This window comes from Anser anser, assembly GCF_964211835.1.
Source record: "Anser anser genome assembly, chromosome: 11".
Taxonomy (NCBI): domain Eukaryota; kingdom Metazoa; phylum Chordata; class Aves; order Anseriformes; family Anatidae; genus Anser; species Anser anser.
Window position 1 is genome coordinate 22,095,521 of NC_139732.1, and position 21,307 is coordinate 22,116,827.

The following is a 21,307-nucleotide window of genomic DNA, read 5'->3' on the forward strand; positions in this document are numbered from 1 at the left end:
TGGCTCAGCTCGGCTCGGCTCGGTTCCTAGTGGCCCCGCCGCCTTTCCTCAAGCAGCTCCGGGTTGGGGCTGAGGCAAAGCGGCGAGCTGGGGCTTCGCTGTCCCGGTTCTGTGAGGCCCGCTGCGCCGGGCAGAGGTTTTAACCCAGCTCCACACGCTACCTATAGCCCACCCGCCGAGTCCGAGCCCCTTTTTGTGCTATCTTTTTGTATTCCTCTCCTGAGAAGAGGCAGTTGAACCCACAAAATGGCCCCCTCCCTCACACAAAATGGAAGCAGAGGGCCTGTGGGGGGCCCCAGGGCATGAGCCTGGGGGGATGCACTGGATAAAAATAAAAGCGAACTGTGGGATGAAAGTGTTGGGGATTTGGGGGCTGCACGAGTGTTTTCGTTTTCAGTAGCAGTTATGGAAAGAGAGTTTGTCACGGTGGTGAGCCGAAGGAAACGGCGTGTGCTGCAAAATGATGCTGGGCAGCTGCTGGTTAGTGATCCCTTGATGGTGGAGAAGAAGAACAATTCATATTTTTATGTGGTATTTCATGTAGATGCTGAGCTTGGGTAGAATTTCTGGGAAAACACCGACTTTGAACACGTAACCAGCACATACACTGTAAACGTGACTGAAGTTCAAATACACCTTTGAGCTGCAAGTTTCCTTCATCCCACCGTGCTTTACAATTACTTTTGTTATTGTTTCTCACTTGCAGAGGAGTACAATTACATTTTTCGCTGAATTCCCACAAAAGCCTGAATTGCCTAGAGGCAGGGTGGTTTTCATTACTGTTCAACCCACTGCCTAACCAAAAACCATCATGGATATCCACTGAAAGTACGGCTCAATGCTCACAGGTTAACCGAAACATAAAGTATGTGCCATGGAAATTGCAGTAAAATTCCTATGCTTTCAACATCTGCCTACACTTGAACCTCACATTTTGGAAACAACCCGAAGCATGAAGGGAGAAGGGAAGAGCTGGGAAAATGTTTTGAGGTTGCGGACAATGTACATCTTCACCAGGATTTTGTTTGTCTGGTCATCCTGAAAACATTGCGGTTACAACTAAAGCTGCAGCCTGTCAAATGTTTATACCCAGGAAGTGAACAGAAAGCCACGGAGAGACCAGGTCAAGAGAATGGGGCAGTTTCTCAGCCAACAAGTTAGAAGCGCTCTGCTGAGTTCCCTGGCTCCATGCACAGTCTAGGAAGTCCCCCTGCTGCTTCTTGGTCTTTAACCTCAACAAGAAACCAGTGTGTGAAAACATGTCCCCTCTTGATGTCTACAGGAATTTGGTCGCTGGCTCCCCTTGGGGCCAAATCTTCAAACCCTTTTTTTGGGAGACTTTGAAATGGAAAAGGCTGCCTCTTCACCAGACGTGCTCCATAACTGAGCATGCAGAGATCCTCAGCTCTGTGGGCTCACATTCCACTCTCAAAACTTTATTTTTCGTATTTGTGATTATAGTGTCAGATGCTTGGGGTCATTTGGAGGTAGCCACCACACGGTGAAATACATTTGGCAGAACATTCTTGGTGTGAGTTCTCTGATCTCTTGAACTATACTGTCTGGTTTCTCATGGTTTGTGTGGAAAAAAAAAAAGAGGATGAAAGGACCAACAAAACTTTGCACTGCGCTGCGAAAATGTAAAGCACAATATAAGCATGAACCTCGGCGTGAACCTCTCAGGGATAAATATTCCCCAGATCCACCATGGTGTAGAATCCACCAGCTGTAGCAACGGGAGTAACAAGAGACGTGTCTTCCTCAAAGGGATTTGATGGACACTTGGCTATGTAGAGGAGATTAAAGACGGTGAGGTGAGAGTACGGATGCCCCAAGACCTGAACGTAAGTCTCCAGAACTGACTTAGGTGAGTTCTTGTCACAAGTTTCCCATCACCCTGAACAAACCACATTCCCACACGACATGCACGGATGTACGCCTACACGTTCACACAAACATCCTCACCCAGCTGGAGGACAGATGTGTGCTCCCAGACATGGCTGAGCCCGGGCGCACACACGCATGCTGCCAAGCACAGATGTCCGCACACTCTAATTTCCGTCTCGGTTTTTGTTTCTGCTTTGTTTGGGGGTTTTGAACTGCATGCTGATAAGGAACGTGGCATAAGCTTGACTTTGCCAGTGTTTGCACATTTCATTCTGTTGCTATGAAGTGTTCTGTGCTGTTATATCTGGCAGCCCACATCCAGTTTTGACCTATACAAAGAAGACGTGGGTTTACTTTTTTTTTTTTTTAATAGTCTGGAATATGCTCATTCAACAGGATGGTAAATCCAGCTGTATCAGCAAAGTTAAGGATAACAGGCATGAAAGCTTCAGAAAAGACTCCAAATCTTTTTCCCACAAGTCTTCTTTGTGCTCTAATACTTGATTTATTTTTCCCTTGTTAATGCTTTCTGAAGCCAGTAGCAAGGAAGGAATTAACGACACAGATTAAACGGGAGGACATGCTGACAGCACAGTAACTAAAACAACCAAAAACGCATTGCAATTTTAGGAAGAGCCTGTGTTAAGAGTATCCTGACACCGACCTTATAGAAAGAGGAGGGCAAAGATAAGCCCAGCGAACAGAGAGAGCCGTGGGGCTGCGGACTGGGGACCACTTCAAGCATGCTGGCAGGATCCAGCACAATGCCATTTCGGTAGAGGCCCTGCAGAGCGAGAGGAGAGGGCTGCAAAGGAGCGTGAAGTCATGCCAGTGTCACACCTGGGAACACCAGTGTGCTGGAGAAGGTTTTGAGAAGTTGCTGTGAGGAAGGACAGCTGTATTCAGCAGACTGAGGGCTCTGAATGCTGCTTGTATTCCAGGGAATACCAGGATGCCCAGGAAAAAGTATATATTTTTTTTAATATGCTGCACTGTTGTGTGTTAACAGGTCAGAAAACAGGTCCCTCGGTCTTCTCCAGGCTTGAGCTGCAAATTTTCTGCTCTGCACATGTAAAATAGGAAGGAGGAAAAAAAAATAAATCACATAAAGAAATGCCTTCACAGATTCTGGTGAAAGCATTTCAAAATCACTCATCACTAAAAGCAAATATGGCTGAGGGTCAAGGGCATGTGCCTGCTCAAGGCTCACCTTGAAGAAAATCCCTCCTGTTGAAAAATCTGAGTTTTATCCTGGCTGTGCTCACAGTCCAGCAGAGGCCCCTCGGCCCCTGCTGATGTGCGTTTCACCTGGGACTGGATTCAGACCAAGCAGGCAGCTGCTGCAAGTCCGCGACAGTGCTTTGCTCCATTCAGGCTTATTTATAACCAGAAGCTGATAATATCTCATTCAATTGGCTTCCCGTATTTTCTGTTTTGAAATTGGTGCTTTTATGTCTTGAAAACAGAGGAAGCAGAGGAAGGCAGAGCCTTCCCTGGAGGGGAGTACAAAGAGCAGCTTTATTCAGGTACGGATCCCAAGGGATATCAATCTAAAGCCATCAGCAAATTGTCACACTTGAAGCTACAATTTTCCAGTGAATCTGAATAGGCCCTTTCTCTCGCCATTCCAGTGGGACTTCATTGGCTTTCTGTGTCTTTGAAAAGAAGCCTGCAGAGAAAGAATTAAAAGGCAAGACAGAGCGGGAGAGTTGTTTAGAAATTCCCATTTTTGTTCATTAATTATGATGCAGCAATCTTGCACATTCTAGACGGGGATACTCAACCACTCTGGTGTTAGAGCACTAATCATTAGCACCAGTGCAGCAATAAAGAAGATTTAAACACCAAAATGAGCATCTAATACCTAAAACACAGTTTGGTTTTAGCATCAAAGTGAGCCCCTCCACACCATATCTGCACACGTGAAGCTTGCCCAGCCCGGCTGTACTTGGCTCCTTTTTAACGAACGTACTCACAGTGAAAGCACCAGGATGAGAGGCATGGTAGATACTGGGCAGTAAGCATTAATATGTATTTCCTGCTGCATTTTTTCACTCTTCAGCGTCACACCATGCTCATTTGTGGGAGATGGCTCTGCATCTCAGAGCAAGGTCATTTTGCACGAGCACTGGTTCCAGCCTTGAAGGTGGATGGAACAGAGCAGCCTTCCCAGGGCAGCAAAACATTCAGCACAGCAGTAAGGCTGATCAGCATTTTAAGAGTGGCCGTCCACCGGGAGGATTAAAAACCTCCTGATTTGTGTAAAACAGCTGCAACTGCCTGCAAGGGTGAGGAGTGAATGCTGATCGCCTTGCAGTGCCAAGGGTTCCTGGCTGTGGGGCACGCACCTTTTCCTCTAGCGAGCAGCACAAGACTGCTAAATTATTTCAGCTGTTCACCCTGAGCAGCTGCCATGTGCTAAGTGCCCTCTCAGGCCGTTTCCTGAGCATGGCTTTCACATTTTTCAACTGATAAGCACCATAATCCAGAAAGCGTTTTCAAAGAAAGGCTTTGCAAATTTAACTTAAACACACGTGGATGCGAACGTATGCATGTCAGCACAGGAGGACGGGACTTTTGGAGGAGCTAACGTTTTAATGCTAGTCAAATCAGCCTTTGCAAACTTCCACGTAGAGCGGCAGAATTCTTCTGCACATGTCACCGCTTTCTTTTGCTTGTCCTTTTTCAAACATCCTATCACACGAATTGCTCCAGGGACTGGCCTTTGCCTTCGCTGTTTCATCAGAGCAGCTCTGACGGTGGTATTTCAAGTGTGAGGGTGTCTGCAGTGGTGCTGAGCCATGGCAGCTTTCACCTGCCTGGCCTTGAAGCTGCTCCTGATTAAAATGCTCCAGCAGCTGCACAGACGATCTCTGTCCGGCTATTGTCACGTCTTTCTGCGACATTGCACCCCATCGATCTGCTCGAGTCAGTGTGCCAATTCCCAGAGCGGCGATGAGAAAGCAGAAATCTTAGTCTGCCTGTATGTCTGCCCTGGATCTTCATTAATTAGGCTAGTGAGCCATTAATTAGGCTACCTATGCTCCTTTAGAGATGCTTAATGGTCCCTGTGTAAGGCAGTAGGGTTCACAGTATCGGGGATGGAGTCTGGCTGTTATCAGCTGGAACTCTTTTTCCTCGCTTGTCATCGAGGTCGCTTTGCTGTATTCCTGTTTTATTTACGAGCACGTTTAGATACAGTTCTGCTCATTTATGTACAAAGATGACACAGAGCACTCCTCTTAAACGCCAATGCCGTTGCACAGGTCCTGGCTCGCCTAATCCTTGGCTCAGGGTTTTGTAGAAAGATTGGGTCCAGCCGCATGGTTTGGGGCTCAGCCCTGTTCATGGCACCCCAGACATCATTGAATTCCCACTGTCATTTCTAAAGAGAAGCTTAAATAATGAGGTGAACGAGGTAGAAAAAAGTGAGTAAAAGGAAACCGCAGAAAGCCTGGGGTGAGAAGCGAGTTCTGGACATAGGAGCAGGGTAGCCAAAAACACCATAAAACCTCCAGCCCTTATGTACACAACCAATTTCTTCCCCTCGTTATTCAAGTTCTGAGTCTGATGCAACCCGGACTGGAATGTAGTAAGACTTGCAATGGCTTTCGTGTCCCACCAGATGTCAGCTCCTTTGCAGAGAAGGGCCCCGAGCCGACTTCCACCTCTCCATGGTGCAAGAATTGCTGAGACGTTGCATCAGCTGCGGAGGTGCGCGGCTCTTCCTGGAGCCAACGGAGAGCCCAGCCCAGCAGGGTGCGAGGAGGAAAGCAGCACAACGTGCTCAGGTTTTCAAAGATTTCTTCTCTGGCGAAGAAATCGCCTTTCAGATTCTCCAGATTTGGGTGGCTCCTACCTACCTCTTCCAAAATGCTCGGTGATGACAAAGGAAGCGGTTCCAGCGGGGACCCAATGCAATGTTTTTGCCTGCCCCAAGAACAAGCCCGAGCGCATTCGTTTCACCCAGCCTGGTTTGTTGTACCGTGGCACCTGGAGCACTCCAGCGGCTCCTGCACACGCTGCCTCCAGGGGTGTCTTGGACACAGAGCATCGGCTAGTGGGTATGGGTACCGGCCCCGTTTTCCGCTGGCAGGCAAATTAGAAATTTGTTTTTTAAGAATAATCGGTGCTCTGTTAGCACCTAGCCAGCCCTCGGTTCCCATTACAGACCCCTTCATCATGGGACATCAGAGCGGTTTGGAGGAGAGGAGCATTTTCTTTAATGGAAAAGGAACCACGGGTGTCAGGAGGCAAACGATAGCCCTGGTAATGTGCCGGCTGCCAGGGGCAGAGCAGGGTTTAGTGTCTAGCCCGGCTTTTGTTGCCATCACCATACAATGCTCCCATTCAGGTGCTCCCAGGCCCCATTTTTCCTCCCTCGGTAGGAAGGGGAGACGTCAGCCCCACCTCGGCGGTCACCTACCTTGCTCCCGAGGGGGGAGACCTCAGTTATCTCACAGCAGGTAGGGAGAGAAGGCTTGCTTACATTTTAGCTGAGAAAGAGTTAGGTTGGACGTGAGACAACCGAGTGCCAGGCCAGAGAGACATGAGGAGACTGTCTGGGGCGCCCGTGAGGTTTCCAAAGACGTTTCTAAGACCCAGCGTCTGCCACAGATGCCTGCAGCCTGCCCCGTGAGCTGGGCTTGTCTCATTTCTCACCTTTCTCCCTTGCCTAACTTCTGCATTTTTGTACAGCTAAGGACAGGGACTGACCCTTAGCGCTCGTTTTTCACCTACCTCAGTCCTGATAACAGCAACAGTTGATTAAACAGTTGATTAAATTAATTCTGTTGCTGATTAAATGAAATCTGTTTTGTCTTCACAAAAAGCCACTGCCCCCGTCCTGCTGGGTGATCAGCTTTTTCTACAACTGCTTGGCCATGGCTATGGCAGCTGTCGGGCTCAGATTATCTGTTGCGTGGCGTACCTGTCTCCTTGGTCCCACAGGGCTTTTCCAGCCCGAGCAATGCACTGCGCGGGGGTTTGGTTTCTCCCACTCCAGTTCAGCCTGGTTTTGCCGGCCCCCTCCATAAAGATAGCTCCACGCATCCCTTATCACGCTAAACATTTGCCCTCGGGAATTGCTGACCCTGGCGAAATTCCTCGCGGTTTTGCAAAAGAAAAGAAAATATTTATTCATTCTCAGTGGCTTAGGGAGGTAAGCCTGGGTGTGTTAACCACTCACCTGTGAGTAGTCATGTTCTCCTAAAGGATTAGGCTGCATGGGCACGGAGAGAGTGTTGCTGCGACGTTGTCTGGGCCTTGCTTTGGTCTCGGTGGCTGTGGTGGGTGCAAGGAACCCTGCACGCAGCAGGACACACGAGGCGCACGCTCCGTGTGGCTGCAGTGACACCGAGCTGCCAATTCCTCACTCGCCCCGTGAACCCCCAAAACACAGGCGTCCCTCTAGGGGCAGTTAGCAATGTAGGGATCACAAAATGTAGACAAAACTCTTGTTTTCTTCGAGCACAGTGTCTCATTTACAAAGCCCACCGCGCCATCGCAAACCTGTTCTCCTGCAGTGAGCGTCTGGCTGGATTCAAACCCCAGCAATTAGCGTGATTTAGTTTTTAAAGGATGGCATCACGTCCGCTTCTGAACACCTTTCCGGGTGTTTTTACAGACATGATACAATAGGCGATGGTTCCGTATCTATCTATCTACCACTGACTCATTTTTTCAAAGGAAAGGCTTAATTTTAACCTCAAGCCGCAGTCCTGGTGAAACTAATACCCGTTAGCAGGTTTTCTTTCACTGAACGAGTACTGTTCTCTCTCGGAAATAACCGTCATGGTTTCCTTACGCACAGCCCCATTTCTCCTACCGGAAAAAAAAAAAAAAGACAAAAGCCGCAAAAGGAGGTGAAAAACCACGTCTTGGCGATACGTGACGTCAGGCTTTTTCCTGCGCTGTTCAAATGGAAAGCACGGCCGCGTGGGTAGCGGTCTGACACCCTGCACACGATCACTGCTGACGAAGCAAAGGGGAGTTCGGTTCCGCTGGAAAGCCAATATTTGCTCTGCTATCTGCTGCTTGCTCCCTGGCACTATCTGGCGAGGATCGCAGGTGTGAGCGGGGTTTCTATGGTGGCTGTTGACACTCGGGCCAGCTTCGTGTTTTCCCACAAGATAAAACTGTCACGGTGCAGGGCTGGGGCGCGAAGCAGCTCAGCCATGCGGGGACGGTCAGCTGCTGCGGGATGCCCTCCTTGTTACAGATTTATCGGTGGGAATGGGTACAAAACAGAGAAATGTGTAGCAAAGGGGTCTGGCAGCGCTCCCAGGCGCGGAGCTGCTACTGGGAGATGCTGGCGGCTCTCCCCAGGCATGGGCTTGCCTGGCGAGGGGCTCAGCTCCCGCTGGGGTTCCTCGTTCCTACCAAATCCCTCACCTTTCCCCACTGCACCTGGAGGCCGGCGGGGTTTGCACAATCCGCTGGTTAGCTGCCGGGGAGAGGCAACGAGCCGAGCACGGGGATAATCCTTAAACCCCGAGCATCGGCCTGCCTGGCTGGAGTTAACCGGCTTTGAGACTCGTTCTGCCCTTTCTTCTCGTTTTCTCAGTTTTCCCCGCAGCCATTTCAGTGCAGGGGTGAGGACGCTGTGGGTCGGTCCTTTTCCTATGATGATGCTCGGAGCAAACGGCCCCAAATCAGCAGCGCAGCGCTCAGACCACCGCGACGTGCACCGGGAGCAGGGCTGGTGCCTGGGGAGACCGTGGCCCGCAACAGAGGCCATGCAGCTCCACCAAAGGGCTGGAATTTGGTTAATAAAGGCAAGGGAAACCAAAGGAAAGCATCCTTCCCCACCTAACTCCCTGCGTGAATCAACAGAGCTGGCTCCGGTCTCCAAACTCTCCCAGGATGAAGGCTTTACCCCAGCGCCCGGGTGGGGAACAGGCTATGAGAAGCCTTAAATCATTGGAAATCTTGTTGCTGCAGGAGATCCCCTTCTGGAGCCCGTTCCTGTGACACCGCTACAGCTCTGCACGGCGCAGCCTCTCGGGTAAAAGGCTCCTTTCCTGAAAAAAAAATAAAATAAAATAAAATAAAATAAAATAAAATAAAAAAGAGCCTCCTGCAGGGAGGAAGCAGAGGCCACAGTTTTGAGGGAAGCATTTCCCCACGGCCCCAGCTGGCCACGAAATGGTTCCCGTGGTCTTCTCCTGCTGCAACAGCTCCTGGGGGGGGTCTTGCAGCAGGCGGCGGGCGTGAGAGCGGTTTTCAGGCTCGGTTTGCTGTGAGCGTTGTGTGCTGTGGTATTGGGCCCACGCAGCGAGGAGAAAATCCCATGTGGGATGTTTGGAAAGATTTGGGGGTTTAGCTCATCTGACCGGGGTGCAGGAGGGTCTCTCAAATTTGGGTTACGAAACCTGTTGAACCTTTGCTCAGCAGTGACTGCAATGACTGCTGAGAAGCTCCACAGGGCACTGGAAAAAAAAGTCTTATTTTTGCTTAAGTTTTTCACGTTTTAACTTAAAAGATGAATTTTAAACATGGAAGCTAAAACCAAGCCGGAGAGGCTTGAGGCTTGCAGGCTTTTTAAGTAGGTAATGCCGGGCCTTTGGTTTTTTCTAGAACCTGTGAGAGGTACGTGAAGAAAACAAGCACAAATCACAAAAGGATTTTTCCATCCCCAAATGTTCGCTCTAAAAATAAAACGTTACCAGTGGTGGCAATTTCCAGTTACACGGTGTCTGATCTGCGCTCGACTTTTGTGCCTTTAAATGGCTTTCCTGTAGGAGCTGGCATTTTCTGTGGATGCAATTATTTGCTTCACCTGGGGAAGAGATGCCCAATTAGCAGCTGCTCAGCCAGATCTTTCCGTTCCGTTCCGTGTCTCGGGCTCCTGCTCCCACCCTGTGACCGCGCTGCCTACGGCCAGCGCTGGTTTGTGCAGAATTGCGCAGGCGAAGACATCATGTGAGAGCTTAAACTTCGCGTTGCGGAGAGCCAGCGCCTCTGTGAGAAGCCTTTCAGGCAGCTTTGTCCGTCTGGGCTTTTTGCTAATGCGAACACGATGCTGGCAAGCGGCTAAATGCCATTTCGTGGGGTTGAACACTGCAGACGGACGGACGGACGGATGTCCGACATGCAGCAGGACACGGTGAAACAGCCCCGTGGTGGCAATGCCTGGCGTGCCACTGGTTTGTGGTCCCCACAGCACCCCGAGGCTTCTCCTCGGCACGCAGCCGAAATGCTCGGCTTGGTTTTCGCGAGGCTCGTTGTAGACAGGTTGCACGCACGGTTCTTCCGATCGCCTGCGCGCGGTCGGCCTGCTGACTTCTGCGTAACGAAAGCCAGGGCCAGCAGCAAACCTCACTTCAAGCCCTTGCAGGCCCAAGAGCTTTGCACGCCCTTGCTCACGCCGAGCTTTGCGTGGCTTCAGTCCCTCCCGGCCGAGCCGGAGCCTCGCCACCCGCCCTTCCCCGGCGGAGGTAACACGGCCCCTCCGGACATCGCCTGTTTGTGTTTCAACCGATCCGCTGCCTCCGCAGCACCACCAGCCCCGCCGGGCAACGTGCACCGGCACCTCCCCACACCTCGTTGCACCACAAACCCCCCTCCGCGGGATGCCTGAGATGCCCAGACGTGATTTCTGAGCTCTCCCAAGCCGAAGGGCAGGAGGGGCGAGCTCTCTGCGGCACGCAGCGGTTACACGAGGCGAGGGGCGGCGCGGGGAGCCCTCAGTTCTCCAGACAAGTTGGAGCAGAAATGACCTCCCTGAAACCCGGAGCCAGGCTCCTGCGCACGCTGACCAAACCAGCCAGAAAACTGTCCGAAGGGGAGAATTCATTTGTATTCCCAGCACGTAGCTGCACTACCAGGGTTTGTACAGGCATATTGCCACGTCCGTACAATTTGTTTATGGCACATAGCACGCGTGAGGCTCTGCGCATTTTATTTTTATTACTCATTTTCGTGATAATGCCGTTGACTGCTCCGGAGGCTACAAGATTCATAACTTGGGGCTGGTACAGACAACACCTCATTTTCAGCAGTCTGGGGAGGCTTTTGGTGATGCCCTCCTCAAAGCTTGAATTCTGCAGAGGGCCTGGCACGGTGCATGGGCAGAAAACGCGGTGGCAGAGGCCTGTAAGACCTTCTCCTCTTCCACTACCAGCCTTGAAAGTCAGAGGCATCTGCTCTTGCCAGAGCCTGACGTGAAGCCACTCGACAGCTTGCAGGCAGCCAGGACAAGCACATCACACCCAGCGGGGCAGCTCTGCGACCCGCGCGTGTCCCTGGCACCGCTGGCGAGCTGGCCTGGCCCCGCAGGACGCGGCGGCAGGCGACGACAGCCCTGCAGAGGAGCCAGGAACGCAGGACAGGGCAGGCTGCGGCCCCTCGGGCTGAGCCGTCTGCATGGGGGCCCCAGAAGGGCAGCAGGAAAAATCCATTGAATTAGGGGCAAGAGGCTCAGGCAACGGGAATTGTCTTTTCTGACTTCTCTTGCCTCTAATTCCATGCAGGATTCAAGTCACGGTATGGCTGAATGCGCATTTACCTTCCTCGTTGTGCAGCTTGGACGAACCCCAGGGGAATTTCCAGCACTTATTACCCCGCTGAACGGCACCTTTCTTCTGCTCCAGGCAGGCGGGGAGGATCATTTGCAGCTGGGGAAACCGAGGCACAGCCAGGCACGGTGGTGGCTGGCCGGAGGAGAGCCCAGCCATGCAGCTCCCCCCCAGCCCCGCTGCCACCTCCCGTGCCGACCGTCCCCAAAAGGGCCTGCGCGGGGCCAGCAGCTCGCAGGGCAGCGGCCGGGCAGCTCCTCGGGGATGGCGGAGGAGGGATGGGGAGGAGAAGCTGCGGGTGCCCCAGCGAAATAAGCTGGGATGCTCCTGCACAGCTTTTCTTCTTCTATTCGTACTGAAGAGGTGTGTCTGGGCAGTCAGCCCATCCCTTCTCCTTCATTATTTTTCTCTATTTTTGAGAAAGAGATCTTATTATGAAAATTCATGATTAAAAAAAACCTACACTCAGATCTGCAGAAAACTTGCACATTTCAGGAAATATGCGGGGGGTAGAAAGCTTTATAGGTCTCTAAAAAAAATCCCCTGCTATATTTCAAGGTCTGGTGGTCAGGGTTGGAGGAATATTTTGTCTGAGATCTACAAAACCTGCTCTTCAGTAATCCGGTGTCGCTGATCTCTGACACCTTGAAGAGGTCTCCAGCAAAATCCGGACAGACCGGCATGTGCTGTGCAGGCACCCCCAGCCTGTTCCTTCCGAGGAGATGAGGAGCCAGCTTTATTTCATGGCTCTTGTGCAACAGGTGAAATATTAGCAGCTCCTTGCAACTCCCTTTTAAAAAAAGGCTTCCAAGCAGAGCTTCTGTTGCTTCAATTTTAGGGGACGATTTTGTTGCCCAGTGTATTTTGCCGCAAGGAATTTTGTCAACCTCAACTCTCCTTTTGTGAGTTTTCCTCATACCCGTATCACATTTTTGCTGTGTTAGTTTATCTGCCTCCGAGGATCCCTTTGTTAGCTCTCCCCACAACTCCTCGTCAGCTCCTTTCATTCCTTTACTTTTGCACCCTTGAAGCAGCTCCCAGCCCGTCACGCCCCGCCCTTGAGGCAGCTTCATCCCAAAGCAAACAGATTTGCTGCCTTTCATCTTTCGCACCAATCTTCGGATAAACAACTGTTTTATTGCTTTTTCTGGGCATGCCTCCCGTTTGCAGAGGCATTTCTACCTGCTGCTCCAAGGGCTCACGCTTCTTTGGTGGCAGACCCCCCAGCTTCTCTCCGGGCCACTCAAACACGCAGCTGATCCTGCTTTGGGGGAGAAAAATGGAAAAAACGTCGGTCCCTCTCCTGTTTGTCCTTGCTTTCTCCCTCGCATCACCAGTGCAGCCTGCAGCCGTCAGGACAGAGGGAGGAGGAGTGCAGGACTGGAGCTGGGGAGATGCTGCTTGGCACCACCTGGGCATCGCATCGGATCCACGCAGAGCTGCCCTGCAGCGCATCCTTCCTAGGCAAAACCCAACGGGGGGCTTTCCCTGCTGCTGGAGGCAAACCGACATCCGTCCGTCCATCCATCCATCCATCCATCCATCCATCCATCCATCCATCCATCCATCCCCCAGACACACAGAGCTGTCCCCAAAGGCACGGCTGCCGCAGCGGCACCAGAGGAAGGGACACCGGGGGGGGAGCCAAGAGCCACCGCGTGGCCAAAGGCCCACGTCCCCAGCAGCCGCCAGCAGGCAGCTTTTATGGAAAGCTCGTACAAAGCAGGAACTGATCCCTTCCCCGCTTTGCCCGTCCAGCCTTGGGAACGCGGAGATTTAGTGCTCCCCGAGGCACCGGCTGCACCAGGGCTGGTGCGCTTCCTAACAAACCCTTTTGTCTGAGCTCTTTTTGAACTTTCAGGCGCACATACTTCTGGTCTCAACAACATCCTGTGACACGGAGCGCATGATTAACGTTGCTGTGTGTGACAAAACGCTTCTCGCCTTTGTCTGGGGCCGTCCGCCTGAGCGCTCGCCCCGTGCTTGTGCAGCTGCCGGTCCTCGATCGCTGCCCGCTGCCGTGGCTGGGGCGTCCACGCCAGCTCCACGCTCAGGATGGGTGCTTGGTTTCACCCTAGGATGCTCTTCTCAGTGTCTCTGCTCACCGTAGCCCCTATCACAGCTCCTTGCAGCGGGCCCAGGCTATCCCTGGACCTTCCGCCACGTGTGTCCGGGAGCGGCGCGCACCTGCCTGCTGCGAGCGCGGCAGCCTCGGCTGGGGCCCTTTGCGGCTTTGAAGGTCTCCGAATCCCGGAGCCTTGCTCCAAATCACGATGCGTTATCTGGCAGCAGCTCCTTGGGCTTCACTCCCTGCGAAGAAAAGCTCCAGCACGGGAAGTTCTCCAAGCGAGCCTGTAGCGAACATGAATGCAAATAACTCATTTCATTTCTCCGCTACCGCCTTATCTGTCTGCAGCGCGGCCCCGGCCCCACTGCGGCTCTGGCAGGCTTCCCGCGGCCTTCGGAGCCCTCCTTGTTCTCACGCTGCTGGTGTCACTCGTGAGTGCCACGTTTGACTTGTCTTATCGAGCTTTTACATTTAATTTACCGGAGTTTATTCTCTCTTCTGTTTTCCTTCTTTGGCCACAGCCGTCGGTTTTTGAAGGATCTCTTTCAGATGGCCGTGGCGCTCTCTGTTCCGCTGTTTGGCCACGCTGGCTTTTAGAGAGGTTTTCCGTAGATTACTCCAATACCTCCACTAAGAGCCTCTAACGCGGTGTGTGCTCCTTGTTGCATACAATAGCCTTGTGAACGCGCTCCCATTTCTGCACCTCTAACTTCCTCCTTTATTACCGATGTGTATTTAAAGCCGAATGCTTCCGCAGTTACTGGGTGGGGGCCATGGAGGCTGTTTGGCTTCGGCACGTAACACCGCCGCGTCCCTCACCAACTGTTGCTTTCTGAAGCAGCCACTCTACGCGCTACAAAATCAGCAATTGCCTTCTTTTTGTGAATTCTCTAATTGTTCTCAAGAAACAGGCCGAATGTAGTGCCTGAAATTCAGCATCAACGAGCGCAACGTCAGCAGGCATCACCGAAGACTCCCCATGCTGCTGGGTTTTCTTGGCGGCCTTTCTTAGCTCCATTTTGGGCCCACTTCTTCCCGTTGGTGTCTGTGTGTGTGTCAGATGAATAGTGCCAGCACCACCTTCTCCTTCAGGAGGGAAATCCGAGCTTTTCCCTCTGCACCCGATCGCTGCAAGCCTTCCCGCAGCCCTCCCACCTGCCCACGTCTGCGCCCAAGCCCCCCGTCACCTCCCGCCACCCCGGCCTACGGAGCATCCTCAGCACACGAGGACACGGGGAAGAGGGAAGCACACCAGAGGCTCGCTTTCCCCTTACGAAGTCTGAGATCTTCCTGCCGCTAGGCATTTCTTTAGCCGCGAGCTTCCAGCAGCAGCCTGAGCAGCATCTCCACCCTGCAGCCACAGCCCGGGAACTAGGGCATCGCCTTCTCCTCCTCCCACCTCTCGCACAAAGCTCACCCAGCTTCCCAGCCGCCTCGTTTGTGTTATGCAAAACCAGAAACGGCAGCTTGTCCTTTAAACAGGAGGATGGGGACTGACAGAGGAAGAGACGCTGTGCTTGTAGAGGAACGCTTGGGAACCCAGGGCTCAGGTGCACGCACGGAGAGCGGGTGGATGCGGGATGAACAAGGCAACCTTGTGCAAAATCAAAGGTTTGGAGGCAAAAACCAGCAACGAGAGAGTTGTAATTCAGCTTTCTTTGTTAAAAAAACAAACAAACAAAATCCCGAAACATAAAACAACCCAAACATTTAACAGATTTGTTAACCACAGACATAAAAAGAATCAAGAATACTAGAAAAAAAAAATACATTGCAGGAGACATTTTGTTTTACAAGGCAATTTGATTAAGTTACTACTGGCTGACCAGCACCCGGTCAGCTGTGGAATAGCTGTGTTGACAGGAACACAAACATTGTAAATAGCATTTACTGTAGAAGTATTAAGACTAGAAGATATTTACCCTTTAAAATAAATAGAGTGTCATCTACAGCAACATTTAAATTAGTAAAATATTTTTTAAAGCAACCAAATACAACAAAATTGTAAATCAGATCTACATTTTCTTCTGTAGGTTAAAATCCTTTTTTTTTTTTTTTCTGTTAAAAAAAAAAAACACACAACAGAAATATGAACTTTAGAAGAAAGGTATCACTGAAAAGTCAGATTACTCACTAGAAGTGAATTTCACCCTGGCTTTTATTCCGAGGGCCGGTGCAAGGTCCGGGTACCACCTAAAGTTGGCCCTGTGCAGGGCTTTAGGTGGGACACGGAGCCCGCCGTGCCCTCTGAACGAGCCAGGATTTTTCTCTGCGTGTGACATTCGTCCCAGGCAGGAGACGTGGCCGGGTCACATCCGAGAGCTCCCCGAGCCCCTGCGCCGAGACGAACGTCACCCAACGGGAATAATTTAGGTGCAGGTAGAAAGTCTCTTTCAGGCCACTTAAAAATTAATTCAGTGTTTAAAAAAATACTTTTTTTTTTTTTCTCATCAACACGTAACAGCTGGAGGAAGCGACACCCCTTCTCTCGCAAGGAAGGAGGCGGGGGGTTAAAAGCAAAGAAAATCCTCTGGACATCGGTTCCTTAGGGGTGACCTAACCTGAGCGACGTTTCCTACCGCCACGTGCCGCGGCGGAGAGCGCCCGCACGGCGCGGGGAGCTCCTGGTTCCGCCCAGCCCCGCTCGCTCTCCTCCCACCCAGCTCCACGCAGGGCCCTCGGCTTCCCCCCCAGCTGCCGGTTCCAGTTCGGACCGCGTAAACCGCGAAACTCGGCGAGCGTGGGCAAAACCAGCGCAGGGCGCGACCCCTCGTCTCGTGAAGCGAGCGGAAGAGGAGAGCCCCTTGAGCATCTCTTGACGCTGGGGTCCCGTGGGACGCCCTGACGTGGGTAAAGGGCGCTGGAGGAGCTGCAGGAGCTGATTTCCATCGCCGCTGTGCTCCCACAGCTCCCCGGTCGGCAGCCAGACGCCACCAGCTCCGGCCGTGCCGGCCTTCCCATGGCCAGAGATGCTCGTGGGGCTCTGTGGGCTGACACCAGGTTCCCATTTAGGGCTCCGCCGAGGTCACCGCGCCGCCGGCAAAACCCAGCACGAGCCCCAGAGGGAACTGGAGCTTCACCCCCGGGCTGCCCTTTCTCACGCCGCAGCGCGAAGCGTGGCTTCAGCCGCTTCTAAATGGCAAACCTCGCCAGGGCCCGGCCGTCCTGCGCCTTCCCTTTTGATGTCACTGGGAACGGAGTTACGCAACCCGCCGACGGAAAAGCTGGTGTCCCACAAGAACAGCCAGAGCCTTGTGTAAGGAGAGCATTCGGCTGTTTTTGTCTTTATTTTTATTGAAGCCCGAGAACGCTGTAGCCTCGGTTAAAGGCACAGGCACCATCGCAGACCAAGAGAAAACCTGCAGACATCTCGTCCCAGCACTGCGTGGTGGGGAAGAGCTCTGCCCAGACACTGCTGTCCCTCCGGGCCCCGTGGCACAGCCCAGCACGTGGGATGGACCCACAGAGGAGCCCGATTTATTCCCCTACCCGAGCCGCCCACAGGGAGAGCACGTGGAGAACAACAAAGCGGCCTCGCAGGGGCTCCCGTCCAGTTGAAGGGTCTTTAAAGTTTGTTCAAGCGACAGAGTCCCTTTGAACTTCGCTGTCCACAGAGGGTGCCGTTAAAAACAATAGCGTGTTTACCAGAACACAGTAGCTGGGATGGCAAACGCCGCAAATACTGCAGGAAATTAAAAAAAAAAAAAAGATACAACAACAAAAAAAGCTTCCCCCTGTTTTTGTCCGGGAGCGCTTTGCAGGGCTGGGCAGGGCAGGTCCCCTCGCAGCCTGGGAGGAGGTTTCACAGTTGGGAAGAGGAACCCGCGCCAAGCCATCGGCTCCCACCCCGCTGTTACCAACCCCTGTGGGATGCTATTCCACGAATACCCCTAACAACTGACTCCCCAGGACTCGAAATACTCAAAAACAAGCTGCGTCGAAGAAGAGCGATAATGGAAAGGGGATTAGCACGACGACCAACTGCGGGCACAGCAATCACTGGCAGAAAAATGAAGCCACGGCCCCACGGCTCCACTGCCACGACAGCTACGGCGAGCTGGGGGCCGTATTTGCAAGAACACTGTCACATGAAATATAGTCACGAGGTACCTCATTTAACTCTAGCTACTGATGGGGAAGGCAAACGCACGGTCACTGCGGTTGTAGGTGTCCTCTGTGGGGAGGGTTCATCTCCCTTGGTGGGTTGTGCACAGATTACAACAGGGTGACTGATCACAGGCTCAAGAGAGTACAAGCAAACAGTAAAAACACGGGAAAAATTCCACATCCAGTTCTGGGAATGGTGAGAAACTTTCTGTGAGAAGTCTCTACCGCTCCCCTCGCCCCCAGCGAGGCATCCCGTTCCCATTTTGAGGAAAAGAAGCAGCGAGGAGGTCTCCCATTGGGATGGATGCTCTGTTTCCATACCAAAACCCACTGGACACGACCAGCAGATACTGCCGTTCGCTGGTTCGAGTTAAAGCTTTTGCCCTGAAGAGCAGATGGTAGCAGCAGCTCCACCCTTCGGAGAAATTGCTCTAGTTGGGTTTTCTTTTTGAAATGAAATTCAGTTTTACCCCCTTATTCGTTATCTCCCTAAGCTCGAGCATAAAGAACCCCTCTCTCTTACAGCCATGCCACCGGGCTCTAGTGGAGGGGAACTATTGGCCTCAAAAAATCAGGGATAAAAGAAATCAGGCTTTGAAAGGTGAACTTTGTCCTGAACCAGGCTGAGATCTGAGCTGTGGCCGACCAAATTCAACATCTGCATGATTCCGTGCTGCTGCCTGGTTCGGTTTCTCCCTATACATCTCTTGCCGTGGACACGCTGGCGAGGTCACCACGAAACCTATGACATCAATGCCAGAGCCAGCAGGTTAGTAGTACGACAGGAAGATCTTTAGCAGCAAGTGGAAAACGATCAAAGTTCTTAAAAAGCAAGCAAGCCGGTTAAGGATTTAATTAAGATCAGTTAATAAAAAAATAAATCTCAGTGTGACATCTCCTCTTTAAAACCAGTGTGAAAGGGTCACCAAGAGGATGTTTTTTATTCACGATCTTCATCACTGATGAAACTCATTAAGAGATATGCCCAAACCAAGCAATCCCCACGTTTGGGAGACTTGGACCCATTTCTGAGCTCTCTGTGGATTGGACTCGAGTGTTAATTTACATTGGATTGAGGTGCATTTCCTTTGCATCACAAGTTAACTCTGCTGGTATATATTAGCACGGAGAGCCTCTAAATTCAATCCAGGCTCTGCAGGAAACCAGTCCTGAGACCATTACAGCCCCAAAACGCAGGCTAAGTGGAAGGTGAGAGACTGGTTCTTTAGCCATGAAACAGGTCCAGCATAAGGAGTGATTTCCAATCACTACCCTGCAAAAACATCTCAGCCTTCAGCTGGAAGAGGATTCCTTGTAAGGAGGGAAAACTGAGCTCAGGCTTTACGGTTCATGACCTTATTTATGCAAATGTCTCTCCACAGGCTCTGAGATGCTCCAATTCATTGCACGTAGGTCCCTGAACAGCCACGCACTGGCCATAACTTTGGGTAGTTCTGCACTGCAGACATACCCAAACCAGCTGCAATTCTCCATAGCTTAACTCATCTCGAGCAGCGCTCTAAATTAATACATTTGTAGTGCAGTCGAGCTGGCTTGGGTATCTCTACGCTGTAGTGCCATGGAATAAGCAAAGGTTTTCAGCACGATGATTGTCTCACCTATTCCTGCCTCGAAGCAAAGGTGTGTGCTTGGTGAAGCAATAGCAAAGAGCTGCACGCGGATACTTGTTGGCATAACTGTGGTCATTGTCACACACTGGAACAGAAGCTGCCACCTGCTATAACATAAATGCTTTTTTTTTTTTTTTTGCCAAAGCTTCTTAAAAGGACAAAGCATGAGCTAGTACCATTGGTGTCCTTAATGCCTCTTTTCCAAAATGACTCTACGCTAAGAGGAGAATCCAGTAGGAAGCGTTAGCTCTTGGAGGATCCCAGCTTCCAAACAGCTTAGTTTACAAAAATAATATATAGAAAAAACAAAATCAACAACCTATTTTCTAAAGCACAAGCACAGAGAAGATTTGTAACAGAGACTAGTGCAGCTCACTTGTAGGGACAAGATGCATTGGATTTCCAATTGACTATCACCTCGACCGTGGAGGCATTACGAGCAAACTGTTCAGCAAGCCTCCAGCCCCTGCTTCTTAGAGCAAAACAACCTACAGCAGACCAAGAGTAAAGACAGGCTCCAGCCTTTTGGGGATATCCGCCCCTTTCCGCCCCCCAGAGCCGGTTGGTCCCATCTCCCCTGCAGGCACTGGTAACGCGGCGTAACGGAGGGCACGGGGACAGGCAACGCAGGCAGTTCCCAGCAAACGAGCCAGGAGAATCCCACCAGAATTTCATCTTTGACATTGGTTTTAGGGGCAAGCATCAATCATGCTGAGGGCAATGAACAGGGCCACTTGCAGAGCAGAATGGTGCTCATCCCACGCTGGATGACAGCCTATCTACGGAAAACAAGGAGTGAGCAAGCTGTCTTGACCTTCCGCTAACTCGTGCAATTCCCTGGGTTTACTGGGAAGAACTCCACCCTTGGGCCTGTACCTGACCCAGTGCTAATTCACAGGGCCCCGGGGTTGTTGTTCTGGTGGAGAGCATCCCAGAGAACTGGCTCAATAGCAGGGAGATCGCTTGGATCTGAGAGTTAAAAGCCATGGCAAGGAACCCCAAGTGCTCATTTCAGGAACACAAGGAAAGTCAGGCAAGGCTTCCTCACACCATTTCTCTGACACTAATTCTGCTCTGCCTTGTCTCGCCTAAATCACTGCCCGTGGCGCTTCCTGGGCAGAGCCCAGAGCATCCAGCAGCAGGTATTTAGGGGTGTGTGTGTGTGTGTGTGTGTGTGTGTGAGCGAGCACCAACATCAGCCAAAGTCCTTAAACAACCTTAGCTTCTCAGCCACCCCCCGTGACCAGGTAAGGCGGGTGGGTCGGGCTCAGGACCACCGTGCAGCTGTGTTTCAGCGCACAGCCCCAGCCCCGACACAGGCACCTTTGCACAGCTGGTGATGCTCAAACTGGGCTCGAGAGGAGATCCGCCACAGCCTGGGGGATGCACAGCTCACTGCTAACTTTAGTTTTAAAAACCCTAACGAGTTACCCTACACAGAACTGAAGTACAGTCCTCAATATCACACACACACACACACACAGAGGCCGACTGGGCTCGCTGCTGCCGGACACGCAGGACCCCTTGGAAGTAACCAGCAGGAATTCCTCTTCCTGGTCCACATTCGTACCAAGAACTTCTCATGGATGCTCGTCTGCCGGGCTAAAAGGTGGCAACAGGAAGGCTGGAGGAGGCAAGGCAGGGCAGGTGGCATGGTGTCAGGCATGAAGCAGCTCTGCCGGGGTGCTCCAATGCCTGGGTTTTCTTTATGAGGGATCAGAAGTGTTTTCTCCTTGTGTCGTCTTAAAATAATATTGTGCGTTTCCTGGAGCTGAATGTCTCTGCTTTTCCTGCTTATGATTCTTGAGGAACCACTTCCATCAGTTTCTGGCACACGGCTGTTGCGTGGACTACAGGGGAGAAAGCAAAGGATGGGTCAAAGAGATTGCACACAGAGGGCCCGACACACATCTTGACTCAGTTCGTGACACTTTGCCTCAAAGGGGCAGAGTACACGCTTTGGTTCTGAGCAGGATTAGTCCAAATACAATTTAAGAAGTGAAAGCAAATGAACCACAGGCTGCTCTCTACTCATGCCTAGAACTTGAGCATGTAACACTGGGAGCTTCGCTCCTGCAGCAAGGATCCTACACTGC

The 21,307-nt window shown here is 51.8% G+C and overlaps 2 protein-coding genes and 1 long non-coding RNA gene across 3 annotated transcripts in view; 1 reads left to right on the plus strand and 2 right to left on the minus strand.

Moving 5' to 3' along the window:
• Positions 1–1,917: 1,917 nt before the first annotated feature.
• LOC310905398 (uncharacterized protein) lies at positions 1,918–10,684 on the minus strand (the record flags this gene model as incomplete). The annotated part of the gene is made up of 4 exons (XM_083851614.1): positions 1,918–2,950; positions 3,098–3,556; positions 3,864–8,909; positions 9,555–10,684. The coding sequence occupies one exon, from the start codon at positions 10,682–10,684 to the stop codon at positions 9,698–9,700; it is 987 nt and encodes a 328-aa protein (XP_083707740.1). The 3' UTR covers positions 1,918–2,950; positions 3,098–3,556; positions 3,864–8,909; positions 9,555–9,697.
• LOC310905402 lies at positions 8,838–15,603 on the plus strand. Its single transcript, XR_014588991.1, has 2 exons — positions 8,838–8,893; positions 9,466–15,603. It is a non-coding gene; the product is annotated as an uncharacterized lncRNA (long non-coding RNA).
• The window catches only part of SLC7A5 (solute carrier family 7 member 5), a 39,906-nt gene continuing 33,713 nt past the window's right edge, over positions 15,115–21,307 (minus strand). Inside the window, exon 10 of the mRNA XM_083851612.1 lies at positions 15,115–21,061. Within this exon, the coding sequence (XP_083707738.1) occupies positions 21,006–21,061 (56 nt within the window). The 3' untranslated portion in view covers positions 15,115–21,005. The remainder of the gene's footprint in view (positions 21,062–21,307) is intronic.